The following is an 18,722-nucleotide window of genomic DNA, read 5'->3' as shown; positions in this document are numbered from 1 at the left end:
GCAAGCACATGAAAGAAGAAGCTTCTAGTAGCTCATGGCCAGGCAGAGAAGCACAGCCAATATGAGAAGCAGTATTGCGTGGGGGTTAAGAGCATGGCCTCTGGAATCAAGTGGCCTGAGCTTCAATCTTGCTCAATGATTTCCTAGCTGTGTCACCATGAACCATATTACTTAGCTTCTTTGTGCTCAGGTCCCTCGTGTATGAAATGGACAAATAATGATACCTATCCTAGTGAGGTAACTCGGTTCACTTCCATGAGCACCTCACGCTCTTCCCTCTTGCTCTCCTAGCACCTATGATTATCCCTGTTTGTGAATGTCTAGCATTTTCCTGAAATTAATTGTTTAATAACTTTCTCCACCACTAGAATGCAAGCTCTTCAGTGTTAAAGGGATGGAGTCTTCTCCTGCCTGGTACAGGCTGTTACCATTCCTTCTCTAGACAATTTCTACAGTTTTCTACACAATCTCTTGATGTCCCGCATTCTAGTTTCCACAAAACAGCCAAAGATCCAGGCAATGTGAGTCATGAAATGCCCATGCCACCCCCCTCACATTGCAGGAGAAATAAAGTTCAAGCCTCTTACCTGGGGTCCTTTCTATCTATCTTATCCTAACCTTATCTATGCTGTTCTTGTTTCTACTCACTACATCCTAGACCCTGTGGTTTTCTATGCATCAGACTTTTTCTGGCCTCAGGGCCTGTACTCCTGCTTTCTTCTGCCTGGGATGCCCCATTATTTGCATAACTAGCACCTTCCCATATTTTAGGTCCTAGTTTAAATATTACCTTCTTAAAGAAGCCTTGCTTCTTCATCCAATATGAAGTAGGACTCCTCACCCTGTTATTTCTTAAGGCATCCTTGGGTCTGGGTCTTTTTTTTTTTCCTTAAAAGCATTTATCCCAATTCGTAATTATTTTATTTATTTGCCTATAAACTTGAGTTTTGCCGTCCATCTCCCCACCAGAATGTACGATCGAAGAGTGCAGAGTCTGGTCCTGTACCTACTGCGTATCATGATACTAAGCACACAGAGGGTATCCGTATGTATTTACTAGATATTTTTGTAAAAGATGTATTTATTTATTCGAGAGAGAGAGAGAGGAGAGAGCGGGGTTGGGGCAGAAGGAAGAGAGAATCTCAGGCAGACACCATGCTGAGCACAGAGCCCGACGCAGGGCTCAATCTCACCAGCCAGGAGCTCGTGACCTGAGCGGAACCCAAGAGTCGGACACTTAACTGACTGCGCCACCCAGGCATCCCTGTATTTGTTGGATTAATGTCTCCAGAGTGAGCGCCACGGAAGATGATGAACATAAAGGTTTGCATAAACAGTACAAGCAAAGGTAACGCAGTCAGATTTAAAGAGAAGTTGGATAGAGGTTAGGTTTAAGCACAGCGCTGGTGGAGCACAAAAGAGGTAGCAATTGGTTAGGACTGAGGGCAGAGGAAGAGAGTTTGACAGGTGGGGAATTCTGTGGCTATCCCAGGTGGATGGCACAGCGTCAGCCCAGGCAGAGCAGGGAAAATATACAGATATGTGGGGAATCCTCAGCAGTCTGGGATGAGTATGATGAATAGAGTGGAAGGGGGGACGCTGTGGTCCAATCATCAAAGTCCTGGAGGGTCATGCCAAGAAGTTTACATTTTCATCTGGGGGCAAGTGGGAGCCCAGCCTTGTTTTTTTTAAGAGATGAATAATGATCACGATTGCTAATTCATATAAAATTTGTCATATATTTCTGATAATAATGGTTATGTTTTGAGATTCCCAAGTATTTCCGATAACTTCGGCACACCTCGTATCATATAATCCTAACAACGTTCATTCAGCAAATACTACTGAGCACTTCCACCAGAAAATTTATCATTATCCCATTTTACACAAGAAGAGGCTGGACTTCGGAACGTTTACCCTAGTTGGCAGGACCACCCAGCCAGTGCGAGGAGCTGGAATTAGAATCCAAGTCTGCCTGACTGTGAAGTTCAGGCGCATTCCAGGACACCATGTCATCTCTTTCCATCAACACATTGTAAATGAAGTCTTATGAAACTCCTGTTTCTATCTTGGGCTAAGCTCTGCAAAAGAAAGATGAAATCTTTGGAATAAGGATATTTTGGCTCTTCCCTTACTTCTTAGGAAAGAAAGATTTTTTCCCCAGCACATTAAGTGTGACACCATCTGAGGGAGATTGAGCCGTCCGTCACCTGGTTTTCGTCCAGTGTCAGGGTGAAGGGCTCTGATTTCCTGCATGTGACCACCAAGCTTAATGCAGAGTTAAGACACATTTCCCAAAAGGGAGACACCGGGGAAGTCCCTGTTCATCTCCCTGGGGTATAGCACTCTCCAGTTGGTTATGTTTGCTTTTTGGCCTTAAATCGATAACTTGAACCCTCACTGACATCCCTAACATTGTAGTAAGCTATGAAGGAGGGCGGGGGCGGGTCTAACCGCTGAGAGGAAATTGTGATCTGAGATGGTGTGACTGTTGACAAAGGCTGAGCCTTGGCCTGCATCCTGCCCTCGTTGGGAGAGGGGCCCCTTTTTAATACCAGGGAGAAGAATCTAGTGCCTGCCACAATAGCTTATTTCCTTATCTCAGATCCCAGAAGAGCTTGAGCAATGTTTTCTCTTGTTCTCCCTGAACTAAGGGTGGGGAAATGAGAAACTTACCTGGGGACCACACACGGCTCACCTCCTGTGTGGTTTAATGTCCCTCGGTAGGAAACAGTGTTTACAGCGCTTGGGCCAACAATGCCTTCCAGATGCTAAGCATTTATAGTTTCAGGAGTGCTTTTCCACATATTACTGCCTTTGATGCTCACAGCAGCCTTGGCCAGTAGTGTTTTTTACCATCATCGTCTTTCACAGGGACTACTGGGATAGCCTTCACACTCTCTGCCACTCTCTCTCTATTCCCCGACAGTGCTTCCCAAGTTCTCCTTCGAGAACACTATCATGATCTGCTTGAACACCTTGCCTAGCCCCCCAACAACTACAGGGTGAAATCTGGTCTTCAGCGTGACAAGTAACATCCTTTGGGTCTCAGAGTGCCATCTAGTTTCATTTCTCTCTCCCTCTGTCCCAGAGAATGGTCACACTCGACATCTTTGTGGTCGCTAAAGGTACACTTTCTTTCATCCTTCGTGGCCCTGGGAGCATAGAGGTTAATAGCAGAGACCCTGGACTGTCTGAGCTGGCCTCCTGTCACCACCACCTAGTAGATATATGACTTCAGGTAAGTTACTCAAACGCTCTATGTCTCATCTGTAAAATGGGACCACTGTAGGATCTTCTTTCGCAATGAGTTGTGAGAAATATATGAGTTGCTGATATGCAGTGCTTAAAACAGCACCCTGCACAATTAGTGTCCAAAGAAATTAGCTGTTTTTCTTGTGTCCTCTATTGTAATGCTCTTCTCTTTATATATATATATATATATATATATATATATATATATACCTATTAAGTCTCTATTCTTCCCTTAACGTCTTTTGTTAAATGATTCCAAATTTCCAAGGTTCCATTTATCTGTATCCTCTGTGCTTTCCTTGAATTTTGTATAAACAAGTTTATAATAATGGTACTCAACCTGGGGATTCCTCATGAGAGTATGAGCTTCTGAAAAGCACAGTCCATTCCTGATTCATATTTAGGTTACTAGAGCCTAGCAAGATGTCTAGCACATAATATCTAATAAATATTTGTAAAGTAAATATCCATTTTGAACTCATGAGTTAGGGTTTAAAGTGCTCATTCTTCTCATTGGTCTACTTGCTCCCCTGTTTTTCCCTTAATCCATACTTCCACAAAAGCCAGAGTGGCCAGCTCATGCCTGCCATCTGCTTCAATCCCTTGAGTGGATTTCCATTGCAGGCTGAGAAGGTCCAGTACCTGGACCAAGTCCTTGCAGGATCTGGCCTTTACCCTTCCACCTCTGATTCATGCTACTGACCCCTTGTTCCAATTGTCTGGCCATGCTGGTCCCCTTTTGTTCTCTCCCAATTTAGATAAAGAACATTCTCGCTTGCTCTTAACCTCTGTTTGGGAAGCTGTTCCTAGGCATAGCTCATTGATCATTTCGTCTCATCAATCTCGTCTCACTTCAGATCCCACCTCTTCAAAGAGGGCTCTCTGACCACGTTGGCTAAATGAGCCCTTTGCCATCGGGCTTCTTTCTGTCACATCACTTGCTTATTTTCTTCACGGCATGGGTTAAAATCTGGAATTACGTGTTTATTTTCTCCTTCTACCTGGGTGGAAACTCCACTCGGGTGGGGACTTGCCTGCTTGGGAACACTCACTGCTGTTCTTCGAACAGAACCTGTCACAGAGTAGGTGCTCGAAAGACAGGTCTTAAATCAACGAATAAATAAAAAGTAGGTCTTTTGAGAATGAAGCTATTCCACCTCACGAGAATCATCCAGGAATGACAAATCACAAAATAATAAAACAAAAGCTTTTGTGTATGTCAGAGAAAGGGGGCGGAAAATTGTCAAGGTATCATGATGTACCCGTCTTCGCCTCCTCAAACACAATCCAGTCCCATAGTGTAAAATAAGTTAACTTATATAAAGCTTTCCCAAGCATTCTTTGAAGTATTAAAACTCTTAAGAAATTAAGAAATCGTAGTCAAAGAAGTGAATGAATATGAAATGCCTTGACAGAGGAATAGGTAATCTCAAAGTTAAAAAGACCAGAGCCACGTGGTTCCTCGCTGTCAGGGAACAAGAGAAAATCGGGCAGAGTCTCCTTGAATGATATGCCTAAAATTAATATTGCATTTCGTTATCTATGGTATATAATCGAACAATAAGCAGTATTTGCCTAGCACTTTACATTTTAGAAATATCTCTGTTTACATGGTTTATCTCATTTGATACAACAGTTTAATAACACGACAGTACAGTAGAAAATCCACATCACCTAGTTTCAAGAAACCAGCTCTATCAGTAAGAAGCTGTGACCTTGGCAAGTCACTTTTCCTCTTGTTTTCCTTTTTGGTAAAATGAAGGCGTTAGCCTAGATTATCTTGGATCCCGTTCAGCTTATCTATTGGCACTATTTGTATTTAACTTATGACAAATCACGCTTCTCTTTGGTCCAGGTCCAAGGTACAAAGTTCTTATTCATGTTCCTAAAATCAAATTATTTGAATGATCACTCTCCTGGGTGCCTAGGTAAACAAAGAAGGCCCTGGCCTATCCCTTTTAATTATTCTCTCCTCTTTGATGCCAGCTCTGACCGGTCCATCTCTCTACCTTCTTTGGTCTGATGGCCTCTGCCATTTTGCATCGCACCATGTCCCCTTCCACAATACAACAAAGGACAGCTGTCAGCTTCACAAAGAAATGTATTTGTTCCATGTTAAACCTCAAGAAAAAGTTGTCCAGTAGCTAATCTAATTTTTTCCTATCTGCCTTGGAGAAAGCCAGAGAATTTTCCCTATAATTTAAATATATCTTCTAGAAATTATGGCCCTGCCATCCTTTTCTTTTTCTCTGCCATCTCCTTGCTCTGCTGGCCATGGACCCGGGTAACTGGGTGAGCAGTGTGGGATGTCTAGGGTCATGTGTGTGGTAGGCACGTTGCACTTTATCACTTCCATTTCTATATTCTCGGGTACCTCTGCACCTCACTGGAACCCATCTATTCTTCGTCTTCTCCGTCTAAACCATTTGATGCCCCTGCTTCTTATACGTAAAGTACAGCTCACTATATCCTATGACCAGGAGCCTATCTACTTAAAAAAATGAAAGCTGTTTGGGTCTGACAGAGCAATTCATTCCCTCCTTCCGTGCACAGCTTTCCTGTACAGGCAAGACCCCTCTCTAACTCTGGTGTGTGTACTGGAGCCACAACTACAATATGAAAACAGCTGCATGGTTCTTTGAGGCATTCAGTCTGTCATACTGTGTACGAAAGATACTAACTGTCCAGGTGTTCAGAGGCACCTGTAGGGCCAAACATTCTTAGGTTTACTCTGAAGCCTGGTAATACGCAGGCAAATTACCTATTTCTTCTTCTCTCTCTCTCTCTTCAATATTATGATGTACCAGTTTGGAGACCTGAATTCCATAAGACATAATAAGATATAAGTCCATTTGCAAATAAGAAAGGGTCTCTATATTTGTTCACTTACTCCTTCCTCTGGTCCTTAACGGCTGTGTTGCAGTTTTTGGCAGGAGGCGTGCATGTATAAGAGAGACTATCAGTGCTGGCTGAATTCTATTCTTCCTAAGATTTCCAGAAAAGTATTCCACAGTCAGGCTGATTACAGATGTGGCTAATCCACTTTCCCTAGGCTAATTTTCTGTGCCGCCAGGCATGTAACTGTCTGCTATCCAGCTATTCCTCTCCACACCCGTGTGCGACTGTGACAACCCAAAAGGCAACTTCTGCAAATCGCGACCTGGAAACTGCGATCCTGCCAAATTCCCTCTGGAAATAGTGAGGTTGAGCTCTTGGACCATGTGGGATATGCTATTTCTAATGCACTGAGATTCAGTTCCAAAATGAGCCCACGAACTCCCGCTGGCGCCTTTCCTTCCAAGAAGCGACTTGCCTTGACATTGTTTCTACGGAAGAGTGGGTAAAGCTATGTTTCTTACCATCTGAAACTCTCTCTCCCCTCCCCCACCCCTTTTCTAGAAATTCGAAACCCCAGACCGACATCGGTAGATGCAGGGAGCATACTTTTCTTTTTTGTTCACCTGCTTCGCAAGAGGTTTGCCTCAGGCTGTTCACTTTGCACGGTGATGCGTCAGTACCTCCCCGCGTAACTCCCGCCGCCAGGGGGGGCGGGCTGCTGCGGAGCGGCTGTGTCAGAGCTGCCGTCTGATTGGCCGGACGGCTGCGGGGCCGTGGTTTCAGAGCTGCCGTCTGATTGGCCAGACGGCCGCCGCTGGGCTATAAAAGGGACCCCTGCAGGCTCCGGAGCAGCTCCGAGGAGTCTGACAGCATCTTCCCGGAGAAAAGGCCACGCGAGCTCAAAACAGAAGCCACAGCTACTCCTGCCGCATTTCTTCCCTAGCTTGCGAATCCCACAGCGAGCAAGATGTGCAAGGGACTTGCGGGTCTGCCAGCTTCTTGCTTGAGGAGGTAAGATTATTTTCAGCCGCTCACCGCGTTAAACTTTCGGATAGACTTTCTTAGTTACTTACATATACTACTTGCTAACCTAGTTCTTTGGAATTAGAAACAGCGTGGTCAGAAGAGCCTCAACTTGCTAGCTTTCCTCTAAAGACCAACTAGAAATTGTCCCTGGAGAAGTGTGCCCCCCTCTCCCCCCGCATATTGGCACCTATGTGTTGTTTTATATGACCTCGGTTTTGAGGACTGTTACAATCTTCTCACCCAGCTAGTTCGAATTAAGAAGTGATATGAATTTTCGGACCAAATACAGTGATTGCTGTTATTTGAGCATCACTGGGGTCTGTGGAATCATGGCACTGAGCTTTCTGATGGGGTGGGTTAGGGGCAGATACCCCAGAATGAGGTTTTACCACATCACAGGCACTGTACTTTCTGTGCTGCAGTATCTTCCACTGTTTATGTTCTTATAAGCAAGGGTGACAATACAGTATGAGTGACAATACTAGATCCCCCTTCTCTCTCTGAGGCTTCCCCCGGTTCCTGAAATACCTTATGTGAGTGGTGGTTGAGAAGTATTGATCCTAACAATTCAGTTAAGGGTTCTATAGAAGATCTCATTCTGCAGACATTGTTTTGTTGATGTACGGTCTGTTGATGAAGAAAAAAAAGCAAAGCCACTTCATAACTCCTCATATGCCTTTGGCTTTACAGAAAGGGGGGGTATAAATAAATGCTTTCAGAGACTGCTTATAGATTAGCCAGCTGAAGACAAATACAAAACTAGTGCATATTCTATTATTTAATCTTACAGTTAAAGGTAGAAAGTCAGTCTGTACGTGTACCACCCCCTTGCTTCCCTGCAAATAAAAATCACCCCAAATTTCAATTTAGAAATATCCCAGAAAGCACCATCTTTTGTGCACCCCTTAGAAGTTTACCTTTCAAATATTCTGTCATTCAGGAGTATGAAAGAATATTCTTTTTTAAATGTGCTTTCTTGGCTGCTTTAAAATGAAGCAGGAGGGTCTGGCAGGGAGTACCTAGGACGTAGGTGCCCCTGACCTCCACCATTACTATCCTGAGCTGAAGGGAGCAAATTACTCCAAGCTTCGGTTAACTCATACCATGCAAAATACAGTTATGCTCTGGTAAGTATTCAGGGAGACAGATGAAGGATTGCACTAGTCTGCCCAAGGAGCTAAGACGCTAAGCTGGGGAGGTTACCTGTGTATCAGCAAGGTCAACGGCTCTTCCCTTTCCTCACTGGTCAACTGCAAATCAACTAGTCCAACACTTCACCCTAGCATCAGTGCCTGAGGCTGCAGAAGGGCACGAACTGTTCAAGGTCACGTAGGCAGTGGGTGGCCCAGTGCAGATCAAATCCTGTTTCCTGACTCCAGTGATCTCTGAAGTCATGCTGGTTTTTAATAATGGTTGCAGTACGTTATAAGGACAAAGGTAACATAATTGCTGAGCATACTTCCAACTCTTTATGAAATGACTTGCATTAGTCAGTAACTTAGATCTCAGCCTGACCCGGCACAGGTTTTCATGGAAACGTGAACTGAGTTCTATTTTGACAGAATCATAATATATTTGTGTCTTAGAATCACTTGAGCCTTCATGATTCTATCTTGCTATCATTAAGGAGGGTTTTGCATCCCCTGACCAGTTGGAGAAGCGGGGCGTGGTGGGGGGGCGGGGATCAGTCTTGTGAGGAAGAGAAAATACCATTTTAGGGACAGTCCAAGAACATAATGGAATTCCAGCTTTCTGGAGAAAGGCGCGTAGAAAAGGCACTGATATATCAGGAGCCGTCCTAAAATGTCTTTGTATCCTCGTGACTTTATTTTTCTCACTCTCCGTAGGAACATCGAGTCATTCATTTCTTCTAAAGTGACATTTCTCTTTTAAAACTATTTCTTGGCTTTTACAATAAAAGAGATACAAACACAAGAGTAATTAACAAAGAGAAAGTTGAGCTTAAAACCTTATTAAAAGGTCCTTCTCTTGGGGCGCCTGGGTGGCACAGCGGTTAAGCGTCTGCCTTCGGCTCAGGGCGTGATCCCGGCGTGATCCCGGCGTGATGGGGTCGAGCCCCACATCAGGCTCCTCCGCTATGAGCCTGCTTCTTCCTCTCCCACTCCCCCTGCTTGTGTTCCCTCTCTCGCTGGCTGTCTCTGTCTCTGTCGAATAAATAAAATCTTTAAAAAAAAAAAAAAAAGTCCTTCTCTCGGAGTCAGTCGCACGCCCGCTGTCCCCATAAGCTGGAAGCCCTGCTCTTATGAAGCAGTCACAGCTGCAGTGGTGACTCTTGCCTGCGTCTCTGTTGTTTTTAAGGCTCGGATGCCCTTTATAGTGTAAATGCTCTTACAGTGTAGATATTAAGCAGGAAAGCACTAGCAGGAGCAGGAGATTTCTCTAGAAGCAAGCCTGAAGTTGGTCAGGTGTTGGCCAGAACATTTGCGTTTGCCACCCCGCCGCTTCCCTCTGCTGGAGCTGCGCGCCCACCTCCGTGAATGTCCCATAAGGTGAATTGCTTGGCACCACCTCCTGTGACCGCACAGCCCTTTCCCTTGCTAAGGTGCTCTGCTTAGCCGCGCTTAGGTCCCTCTGCTAGCAAGGAGGCAGGTGGAAACAGCTACCGCCGTCCAGAAGGTGGCGTGCACAGGAAGGAACCACGTTCTGCGCTTATGGCTTCCTCTCCAGTTCCCACAAATTACCCAGAGAGCAGGCACATTTTCACCGTGTTTCTGTCAAAGACACCAAAGCGTCCCATCGGTCAAAATGACAGGTTTACAGAAGAGGCCCCTGAAGCCGACTGAGGGTCTGAATTCTGTTGCAGACAGAGCAGGCTGGGCTGTGACTCTGGCCCCCGGGTTCCTAGCGAGTCACAGGCAGACACAGAAGTGGAATTTGCTTTTTCGGAGAGTTCATGCCAACTTCAACTCCCATTTCCTAAGTAAACTGCCCCTGCCCCTTTACTAGTAATGGACTCTTTGAGCTCTGCCACTAGGGTCTCTTTTAAAAGAGCTAATTAGCATTGTTCTTTTTCTTCTTCTGTGCAGTGCGAAAGATATGAAGCATCGGCTAGGTTTCCTGCTGCAGAAGTCTGATTCCTGTGAACATAATTCTTCCCACAGCAAGAAGGACAAAGTGGTGGTTTGTCAGAGGTAAGGGAAAAGGGCTCAGTGGAGACCCATTGAGTATTAACTATTTAAGTCAAGGATGTTCTATGAGGAGAAAAGGAAGTTGTGTTCTTAGTGACGCTAGGTTTAGATCAAGGTGGCGTACATTTTCATGAAGACCGTAGTTGCATTGGAAATGTCCATGCATTTAATGGAAAGACTTGCCTAATCAACAGTAGGTCTCATCATAAGGGTAGAAAAGAAAATATCTGCATGTTTTTCAGGATCTTAAATTTCTTGCCCTAAGTTTGTATCATGGCATTCAAGTTATTCTTTTTCTCTGTAATGTCTCTAGGGTTAGCCAAGAGGAAGTCAAAAAATGGGCTGAATCACTGGAAAACCTGATTAGCCATGAATGTAAGTCTGACGGCTTTCTTCCCCACTAGGATGAGGACAAAAGCTCTCTAGATAGACAAGTTATCTCATACTATATTTGATCTAATAGGAAATGCAGACAGAGTTGGGTTTCTTCTGACTTCCAGACTCAGGAGAATCAGTCTGTTTAAAATGTTAGCATGCCCTCGAGCTTTGTGACAGACAGTGGGAAGTTCATACAGAAACCATGTGGAAAACCATCTCTCTCACCACATGGGGAAAAGGTAGAGGGGAAAAGTTCCAAATATGGAGACTTCTTGCAGAATCGGCCTTAGTTTCTCTTTTTCAAATTTACTTTGGCAATTGGTGGCTGCATGTCAGAAGCACTGAGACTTCAAACCTTGAGCAAGAAGCCCTAGGTATAACTGAGATCCCATAGATGTCAAACAGATTAGGGTCACCTGACTCCAAGTGACCCCCAGAAAGGGGGGGAGTGGGGGTTGTCTGAACCCATGCTTTATTCTCTCAAGCACCTTGGCTTTCTCTGAAATACACTGTCCAAGAGGCCTGCCAGGGTGATGACGAGAGCGGCTCTTTCTCCTCCATCACAGGTGGGCTGGCGGCTTTCAAAGCTTTCTTGAAGTCTGAATACAGTGAGGAGAACATCGACTTCTGGATTAGCTGCGAAGAGTACAAGAAGATCAAATCGCCCTCTAAACTAAGTCCCAAGGCCAAAAAGATCTATAATGAATTCATCTCAGTCCAGGCAACCAAAGAGGTAGGTCTTCATGGCAGAGAACTCTCTGGATCTTAGTGAAATTTCCTGCAAGTGGTATTCAGTGATGTGGGTCTTTAGATCACCTGAATTAAAGGAAAAGATCTAACAGTGGAGGAGGTCTTTATAATCTCCACGACCCCAAATCAATCAGTTAAGAGAGAAGCTCTTTCAACCAGATGACTTAGATGATCTCCCTTAATGAGTGTTTTGATAAATCTTCCAGATTCATGAGAAAGAACAAAGGTATTGTCCTGCCCAACAAAAGCACATGAACCCTTTATACTGTCTCACGTGTGCTGGGGTGGAGCTAAATGTTCTTTTCATTTCTGGGGTATGGAGGGTGCACACGGGTTACTCACCACAAAGCATGCGGCCTCCCGTGCTCAACAGGGCGGTGTGTCTAATCCGTCTTGGCCTTTGCCCTGCAGGTAAACCTGGATTCCTGCACCAGGGAGGAGACAAGCCGGAACATGCTAGAGCCCACGATAACCTGCTTTGATGAGGCCCAGAAGAGGATTTTCAACCTGATGGAAAAGGATTCATACCGCCGCTTCCTCAAGTCTCGATTCTACCTTGACTTGGCCAACTCTTCCAGCGCTGGGTCAGAGAAGCAGAAAGGAGCCAAGAGTTCTGCAGACTGTCCCTCCCTGGTCCCCCAGTGCGCCTGATTCCCAGAGAGCGCCGGAGGGCTGAGATGCCAAGACTCTATGCCTGGAACACCTGAGGCCAGATATTGATCTGCATTAAGCACCAGGGCTTTATCCACGTTGTAGCTTAGTGTTCGTGCTGCCTGCCATGTGTGAGTCACTCCCGTGTAAGAAGTAATCTAGTTTTGGTGTGTGAGTGTCCATCAGGGCAGGACCTCCTTCCAGTCCAGCTTTCCCAGAATTCCTTTAGGGTGCCACGTGAGCAAGTATCCAAAGAATGGTTTTGTAGGGGTGGCTTTCCAAAGACTGTTGCAGTTCTCTCCTCCCAACAGCTTGACCTCAGGTTGGTTGGTTGGTACATTTCATGTGACATCCACAAGCACGTGTATTCTGTTGGCACTTTCTCTAAATGCTACATGTTAAGATGAGGTTGATCTGTTATGTGTACATATGTGCGTGTGTGTAAATATATATATATACACACATATACATATATTTACACACACGCACATATATACACATTCTATGTATATGTGTCTATATGTATATATACATATATATTTCTGCTAGAATAGATAGGAAAGACCCTAGGTGCTCATTCCTAGAGTGTGTGTACATACCTACATGCGTGTTCTGATCCCTGGTCTTTCATCCTGCAGTCAAACAGGCAAACAGAACCAGTTGCCATGCAGGCCAAGAGAGGAATGCTAATCTGTGGAAAGTGGATTCTGTAGAGCTCCGCAGGTCCTGCTGGAGGCGCAGGGACTCCATGCATAGTTCAACCACGGACAGCCTCCGCGGTGAACGGTATTCTAAGGAGCAAGTATCGTAAAGAATTTTATGCCTCCCTGACACGGTTCTGTCTTGGGCTGGTTATTACTGATGGCACTTTTCGGTCCCGAAGCTGCTGGCCTCCCCTTCTGCCTCCCCTTCTTTGCCTGGGTGCTAGGTGCATGGTTATTAGCAGCCGGGTTGGTACGGGAGTTGGGAGAGAAGATGCTTGAACCAAATGAAGACACGCAGGTAGGGCCCCGCCAGCTCTACCTGCTGTAAGATACTGAGTGAGGGCATGGAACTTCAAGGTGAATAGTCTTATCCTCTCCTCTTTTTTCCTCTCCTGATCAAGGTGCTCTCCTCATTTTGTTTTTTCCTGAGGACTTCAGCCAGCAGATGAGGCTCCTTACTTCACTGTGGTTGGTTGGCTGTTTCCCTATCATGGCCCCAGGCTATATGCCTCCCCTTATGAACCAGCAGTGTGGGAAGGTTGTATCTTATAAAGGAGAAACATGTTTTCGCAAACTGAAAAGCCCTCATAAGTTTCTCTTTTGAAAGTAGGACCTCATTCATTCCACCCCAGACATCGGGGCTAACAGAGCCTGCGGGTATCTCTTTCCAGGCTCTGAGACTAAAGGAGAGAGGAAAGAGGGAAAAAAGAAAAAAAAGAAAAAAAAAGAAGAAAAAAAAGAAAAGGATACCAATTGTTAGAACTACTGTTTGGAACTTTTCAAGGCACATGACATACTTGAAAATTTCTCATTTATGTTATTTATGATGTTTTTTTCTACAATGTTTTTATTATTGTATTGTTTTATAAACGGAGGTGCAGGATATCACCTGAATTATTAATGAATGGCCAGGAAGTAATTTTCTTCTCATTCTTCTAAAACTACAGCCTTTGAAGTGTACACACACACACACACACACACACACACACACATGCATGCACATTGCACCAATTCCTCCGGCATAAATTACACGTGTGAGCACCTTGTGGCTTTTAAGCCAACAGACTGGTTGCAGAATGAAAACACCAGAGTGCGTCTATACAAATCTCACTGTATTAAAGATGTAGGTTTTCTCCATCGTGCCCTTCTTGTCTCTCTGGCAGTCTTACTTTCCGTGTTCCCAGAGTTCTTCCTCAGCGTCCCTCTTATCATACCCGGTTCCAGGGTTTTGTCTCTAGTTGACTCCAGGAACCAAACATGTATCTCTGTTGAGCTTACCCTATTACAACTGTCACGACTTTCAGATTGTACCTGTGCTCGTAGGCTGCTGTCTCACAAAGAGGTCCGGAAGGTCATTCTGAATGAGAAGTAAATTATTTTATGTAATACAATTTCCAAGTGTGTTTTTCAATTGTATTTTCCTCTTATTTTCCCACCATCTGACATGCTGAGCTTACCTGCTCACGACCTGTGGGCAGAATACTCCTTCCCTTTGCATGCCTGCTTTTATCATGTGCTTGAAAGGCCTCAAAGCTGATGCTTCCAGTGAAACACACGCATCTTAATAATAAGGGTAAATAAATGCTTCGTACGAAACGATCTGCTTGTAAACACATTAATGATCCACAAAGACATGTGATGAGAAACAGCAGGGTGTCGGGCGATGAGAGAACGTGGCTCGTGTCCAGTCTCTGATCTGTCCCACGCCAACTCTGGAGAAGGAAGCAGAAAATAAATGTTGTATATTCTGTTCCTGCCACTGCTCCCACTCCCTCTCATCACAGAGCCGAGGCAGCCTTGGCTCTGGAGACTTTGCTCAGCAGACTTGGCGTACTTGCAGGTCCTCAGTCACTGGTCAAGACAGAGAGTTCACCTTTCAAAACTGCCCTTCTTCCACCTCCAAGTACCTGTCCAATGAGAGAAGGTGGGAACAGAGGAGACCCAGAAAGTGGAAGGGAACTGTAGATACCTGAGGACAGATTCCTGCCCAAACTGCTTAAAATCTTTCCCTCCCCCTTACAGATTTCTGTCCCCTAGAAAGGAGGTATAAAATGTTCCCATTCACAGTCATGGGTACAGGATCTGTTATGCTGTTGAGACCCCCATTTCCTGAATTCTACCTTTCCCATTGGGAGAGCCAGCTTACAGGGTGTTAAGGACTACAAATTTCAAGCTATTTTGAGGAAGAGATCTTTTCAGGGATCTGGTGAAAATTAGGGACCATCTCCTGAGAAAAATACACAAGGGCTCCAGATTCATCAGAAACATTAAGAGGGAAGTTTTACAACCCCCCTTCAAACACACAGGGCTGCCCTTCCCCTTCCCCATGGGTGTTTCAGATTCCCCGCAGGTGCGTGGTCGCTGCTCCTTGTGTGCAGTACCATCTTCCAAGTATCACAGAGGAACTCAAGTCACCACTCTTAGCCATTCTGAGCTGTATGCTTGTCTCCAATCTCTACCTTGCCCATCCTTTCTTCCCGACGGTCGGCCATGAAATAAATAACACAGACGTGCAAACTCTTTCTGACCGCGATCAAGGACCATGTTTTGAAAAACGTTATTGCTTATTATGTGCCAGATATTGTCTTAAGCCCTGTATATAAGTAATAAATTTAATTCTCACACCAACCCTGAGATACACATGCCAGTCATGGGCATGGCTTCTGCAAAACATCTGCTGATTTTTATAGACGAGGAAACTGAGTCACAGAGAAGTTAAGACACTTGTCAAGGTCAAGCTGCCATCAAGGAGCAAAGCTGGGATTTGAACTGGGACATCTTTGCCCCAGAGGATGGCAGAGACTCGAGCATTCACCAAATACCCACACGCTAACGGACAAGGAGCAGACTGTCACTTGCAAACCTATATGGTCAGGAATAGAGCCACATGTGTTTCCATCTCTCTCCTCTCCTTCCATGGCAACCGTGGAGATTATATGTTTCAGATTATGTAGCAGCGAGTTGAAGGACCCCTTGACTCACTTCAGAATATCAAGCGAATAAGGAATAAATTATTGCTGATTTGAGTCATCTGTTTACAAGGCTGTTTGTTACTCCGGCAGAGCCTTGCTTATCCTGAGAAGTGAGGAGACTGTGCCCTTCACCGTGCCACTACGTGGTTGTCCTTTAATTGTATGGGGGCAGGCACAAGGGTACAGATGAGAGGACTCCTTTACATTTCAGCAATTTGCAAACAAAACTTGACTTTGGAGAAACTCCACGACCCATGGTGCCCCAGGCTGTGCCAGCACTCCATGTTAATCGTGCTTAGATGTTCAGAGTTAGAAATGAGATGATAGAAGGAGGAAAGAAGAAAGAAAAATTAAAAGAGCCACTTCCGGGGGAAAACTCACTATCCATCAGCTTAGCCCCAACACGCGGACAAAAAAAAAAAAAAAAAAAATCAGTCTAGCAAGCCAGCCAGATAAATTGGCTCATGTGACCACCAAGACTCGAAAGCATAGTAAAAAAACAAAAGGGCTCCATTCACTGAGTTCAGAGACTGAATTCAAGACATGACTTTGCTTAGACCATTACCTGCAGGATGGCCACTAAATTGTTCATCATTAAAAAGTGTTGTGTTAGTATGCATTGCTTTCTAGATGTCACACAGAAATATGACATGAGAAAGGAAAATACTGGGTTTTAACCTTTTTGTGGTATAGAATAGACGCAGAGTTGAGTGAAGGAACTGAGGAAGAGCTCACCTCGAAGTAACGTCCAATGTTTTAGATTTTTGCACGCAAAGTGGTAATGACCGAGCTGAGACCAAGGACTACTGAATTTCCAAAGCGCTTCGGTGGCAGTCAGCAACGCCTGGAGAGAGAACTGGTTTCCAAAGGAAAGCTAAAACTTAATAGTAGCATCTTACGTCTATGGTAAGCTTATTAATTGCCCAGTCTACGCTGAGTGCTTTCCATGATCTCATCTAACCCTTAGACCTAAACTCTGAGGGAGATGCGATTAGTGGCCTTCCATTACAGGTGGAGAAAATGTGACACAGGCAAGTTCAGAAATGTATCCAAGACCATACATCAAAGAAGTGGCAGAGCATGGGTCAAAATCTCCTGCTGAAATAAACACATTTAATTTGTCAAAGAGAAGGGGAAAGGAGGGAAGAGAAGGAAGAAGGAATCACAGCAAGCAAGGAGAACCTAACAAGAAGAAATGGAAGTAGAAGGGAGAGAAGAGGTAAAAAGATGAAAAGAGAAAGGAAAGGAAGACCAGAAGGGATAGAAAATGTGAAAAGAAGGACCAGGAAAGATGGAGCAGAAGAAATAGAAATTAGATGCATGTTGTGAGGAAGGACAGACTGCCAAACGCTCACCCATGCTGGCATCTGGTTGGCTTCCATCCCGGAGCACCCTGCTGCTGCTGGGTGGTCTCTGTGCCCTGTCTGGGCTGGGGCAGGTGAAAGGGCTCTCTGGGACTACGGAAAAGGGAGTTTGGGACGCAGGGGATAAATACCAGGTCAGCTGACTCTCTAGGAATCACTTTCCTGTTTCTTCTTTCTCTCTCTAAATTTCCCAGATCCAGAGCAAATCTTTAACCACCCAACCCCCCATCCAACAAAAACCCTGGAAAACAAACAAACAAACAAACAAACAAACCCTAAAGGAAGAATGAAAAAAGATAGAAGAGGTCAACTTTCCCTTGGTTCCAGGGCGTCCCTGCTTTGGGATGACATTGCACGAGGACAGCAAGTCATTCAGCCACTGCAGGGGTCACACACTGACAGGACCCCAGAGGGAAGCAGGCATTTAGAAAATGGTCCTGGTCACATTGCTCCTGCTCCCCACTGGGAGGGAGGCCAGTGATGACCACAGGGTCTAGGTTAAAGGGAATTGCCCGCCACACGAGTCTGGCCAAGGCAATAGCATGTGTCAATCAACGGCAAGTTAGACTGTGGGAATTAGGGGAGTGTGACCTCTTGAGAGTCATTCTCCAGGGTTGACTGGTGGGGGCCGGCGGGGTGGGTGTTGCTTTTGAAGAAAGTAAAGCAAGAGTTTTGTTGATTTTTTAGAAGTATTATTTGTAAAATTCCCAGATTATCCCACCAATCCATCTGGTTTTTGAGTAGCTATCTTCTGTCAGGGCAATATAGCCCTGAGATGTCCCCTCAACAACCACAAGGGATGGAAAATGAATTCCAGCTACGTCATGTCAGAGACAAAGACTAGAATTCCTTCTCTGACCACCACACCTGCACACTCGGGCTCCCTGCTTCTCTTCCCATCTCTCCTCTGTAGAACTTGGTACTTTCTGCTACCCTTGCCATGTTACTGATAATTCCATACTTGGGGGTGTTAGAAAGGACAACTGTTAGAGCAGTTTTCAAGATCTAGATCAATTCTTCTTCCAATTTCTATGTTGGAGACACCTTCCCTTACATGGGACCCTTTGAACTGGAAACTACAGAATTACCCCCGGTTCTTTCTCACTCCCTCTCTCACACCCAGTAGTTACCCACTCTGCAGAATTCCTTTGGGTAAAATCACTCAAAGCCTGTTCCTGTCTCTCTGCTGGTGTGACCATGGCAGGCCCTTCCTCCGGGCCACTGTCATATGTGGCCAGGCGGATTGCGTTGCCCTTACTTCTGATCTCTCCACCTCCATTCTGATACTCTCTGATTCACTCCACATAACCACCGGTCAGCTCTGAGAGGCACATCTGACCTCTCCCTCTCCTGCTGAAAATCCGCCATGCTCTCAACTCTCTAGGCGAGTTTTGAGACTCTATGATTTTGAACTCTCTCTAGTCTTCTGGCCTCATCTCTGATGACTCCTCCTCTGATCCGTAATGGTTTGTACTTCTGGCGGGCCATGTTGTTAATTGCCTCTTACGATTGTTTAAGCCAGTCTTCCATCCTTCTTCATCCAGCTACCTCCTACTGTTTAGCTGGAACTCAGCTCAGGACCTAGCCACGGTGAGAAGCCTTCTCCCCGTCTTTGACAGGACTTCAATGTTCCCC

At 45.2% G+C, this 18,722-nt stretch overlaps 1 protein-coding gene across 2 annotated transcripts; it reads left to right on the top strand.

Moving 5' to 3' along the window:
• The first annotated feature begins 6,943 nt into the window (after positions 1-6,943).
• RGS4 (regulator of G protein signaling 4) lies at positions 6,944-14,347 on the top strand. 2 transcript variants are annotated; one of them, XM_026517250.4, is made up of 5 exons: positions 6,944-7,104; positions 10,167-10,271; positions 10,582-10,643; positions 11,213-11,379; positions 11,808-14,347. In XM_026517250.4, exons 1-5 carry the CDS (start codon positions 7,061-7,063, stop codon positions 12,045-12,047), a joined length of 618 nt encoding a protein of 205 aa, XP_026373035.1. In that variant the 5' UTR covers positions 6,944-7,060; the 3' UTR covers positions 12,048-14,347. The 2 variants fall into 2 exon arrangements, with proteins under 2 accessions (XP_026373035.1, XP_026373036.1); XM_026517251.4 differs by lacking the exon at positions 11,213-11,379 and having other exon boundaries at positions 6,958-7,104; positions 11,808-11,976.
• Positions 14,348-18,722: the final 4,375 nt, after the last annotated feature.

Source organism: Ursus arctos, unplaced genomic scaffold (assembly GCF_023065955.2).
Source record: "Ursus arctos isolate Adak ecotype North America unplaced genomic scaffold, UrsArc2.0 scaffold_2, whole genome shotgun sequence".
Lineage (NCBI taxonomy): Eukaryota > Metazoa > Chordata > Mammalia > Carnivora > Ursidae > Ursus > Ursus arctos.
The sequence above is the reverse complement of the archived record's forward strand: the minus strand, read 5'-3'. Positions and strand labels throughout refer to the sequence as shown.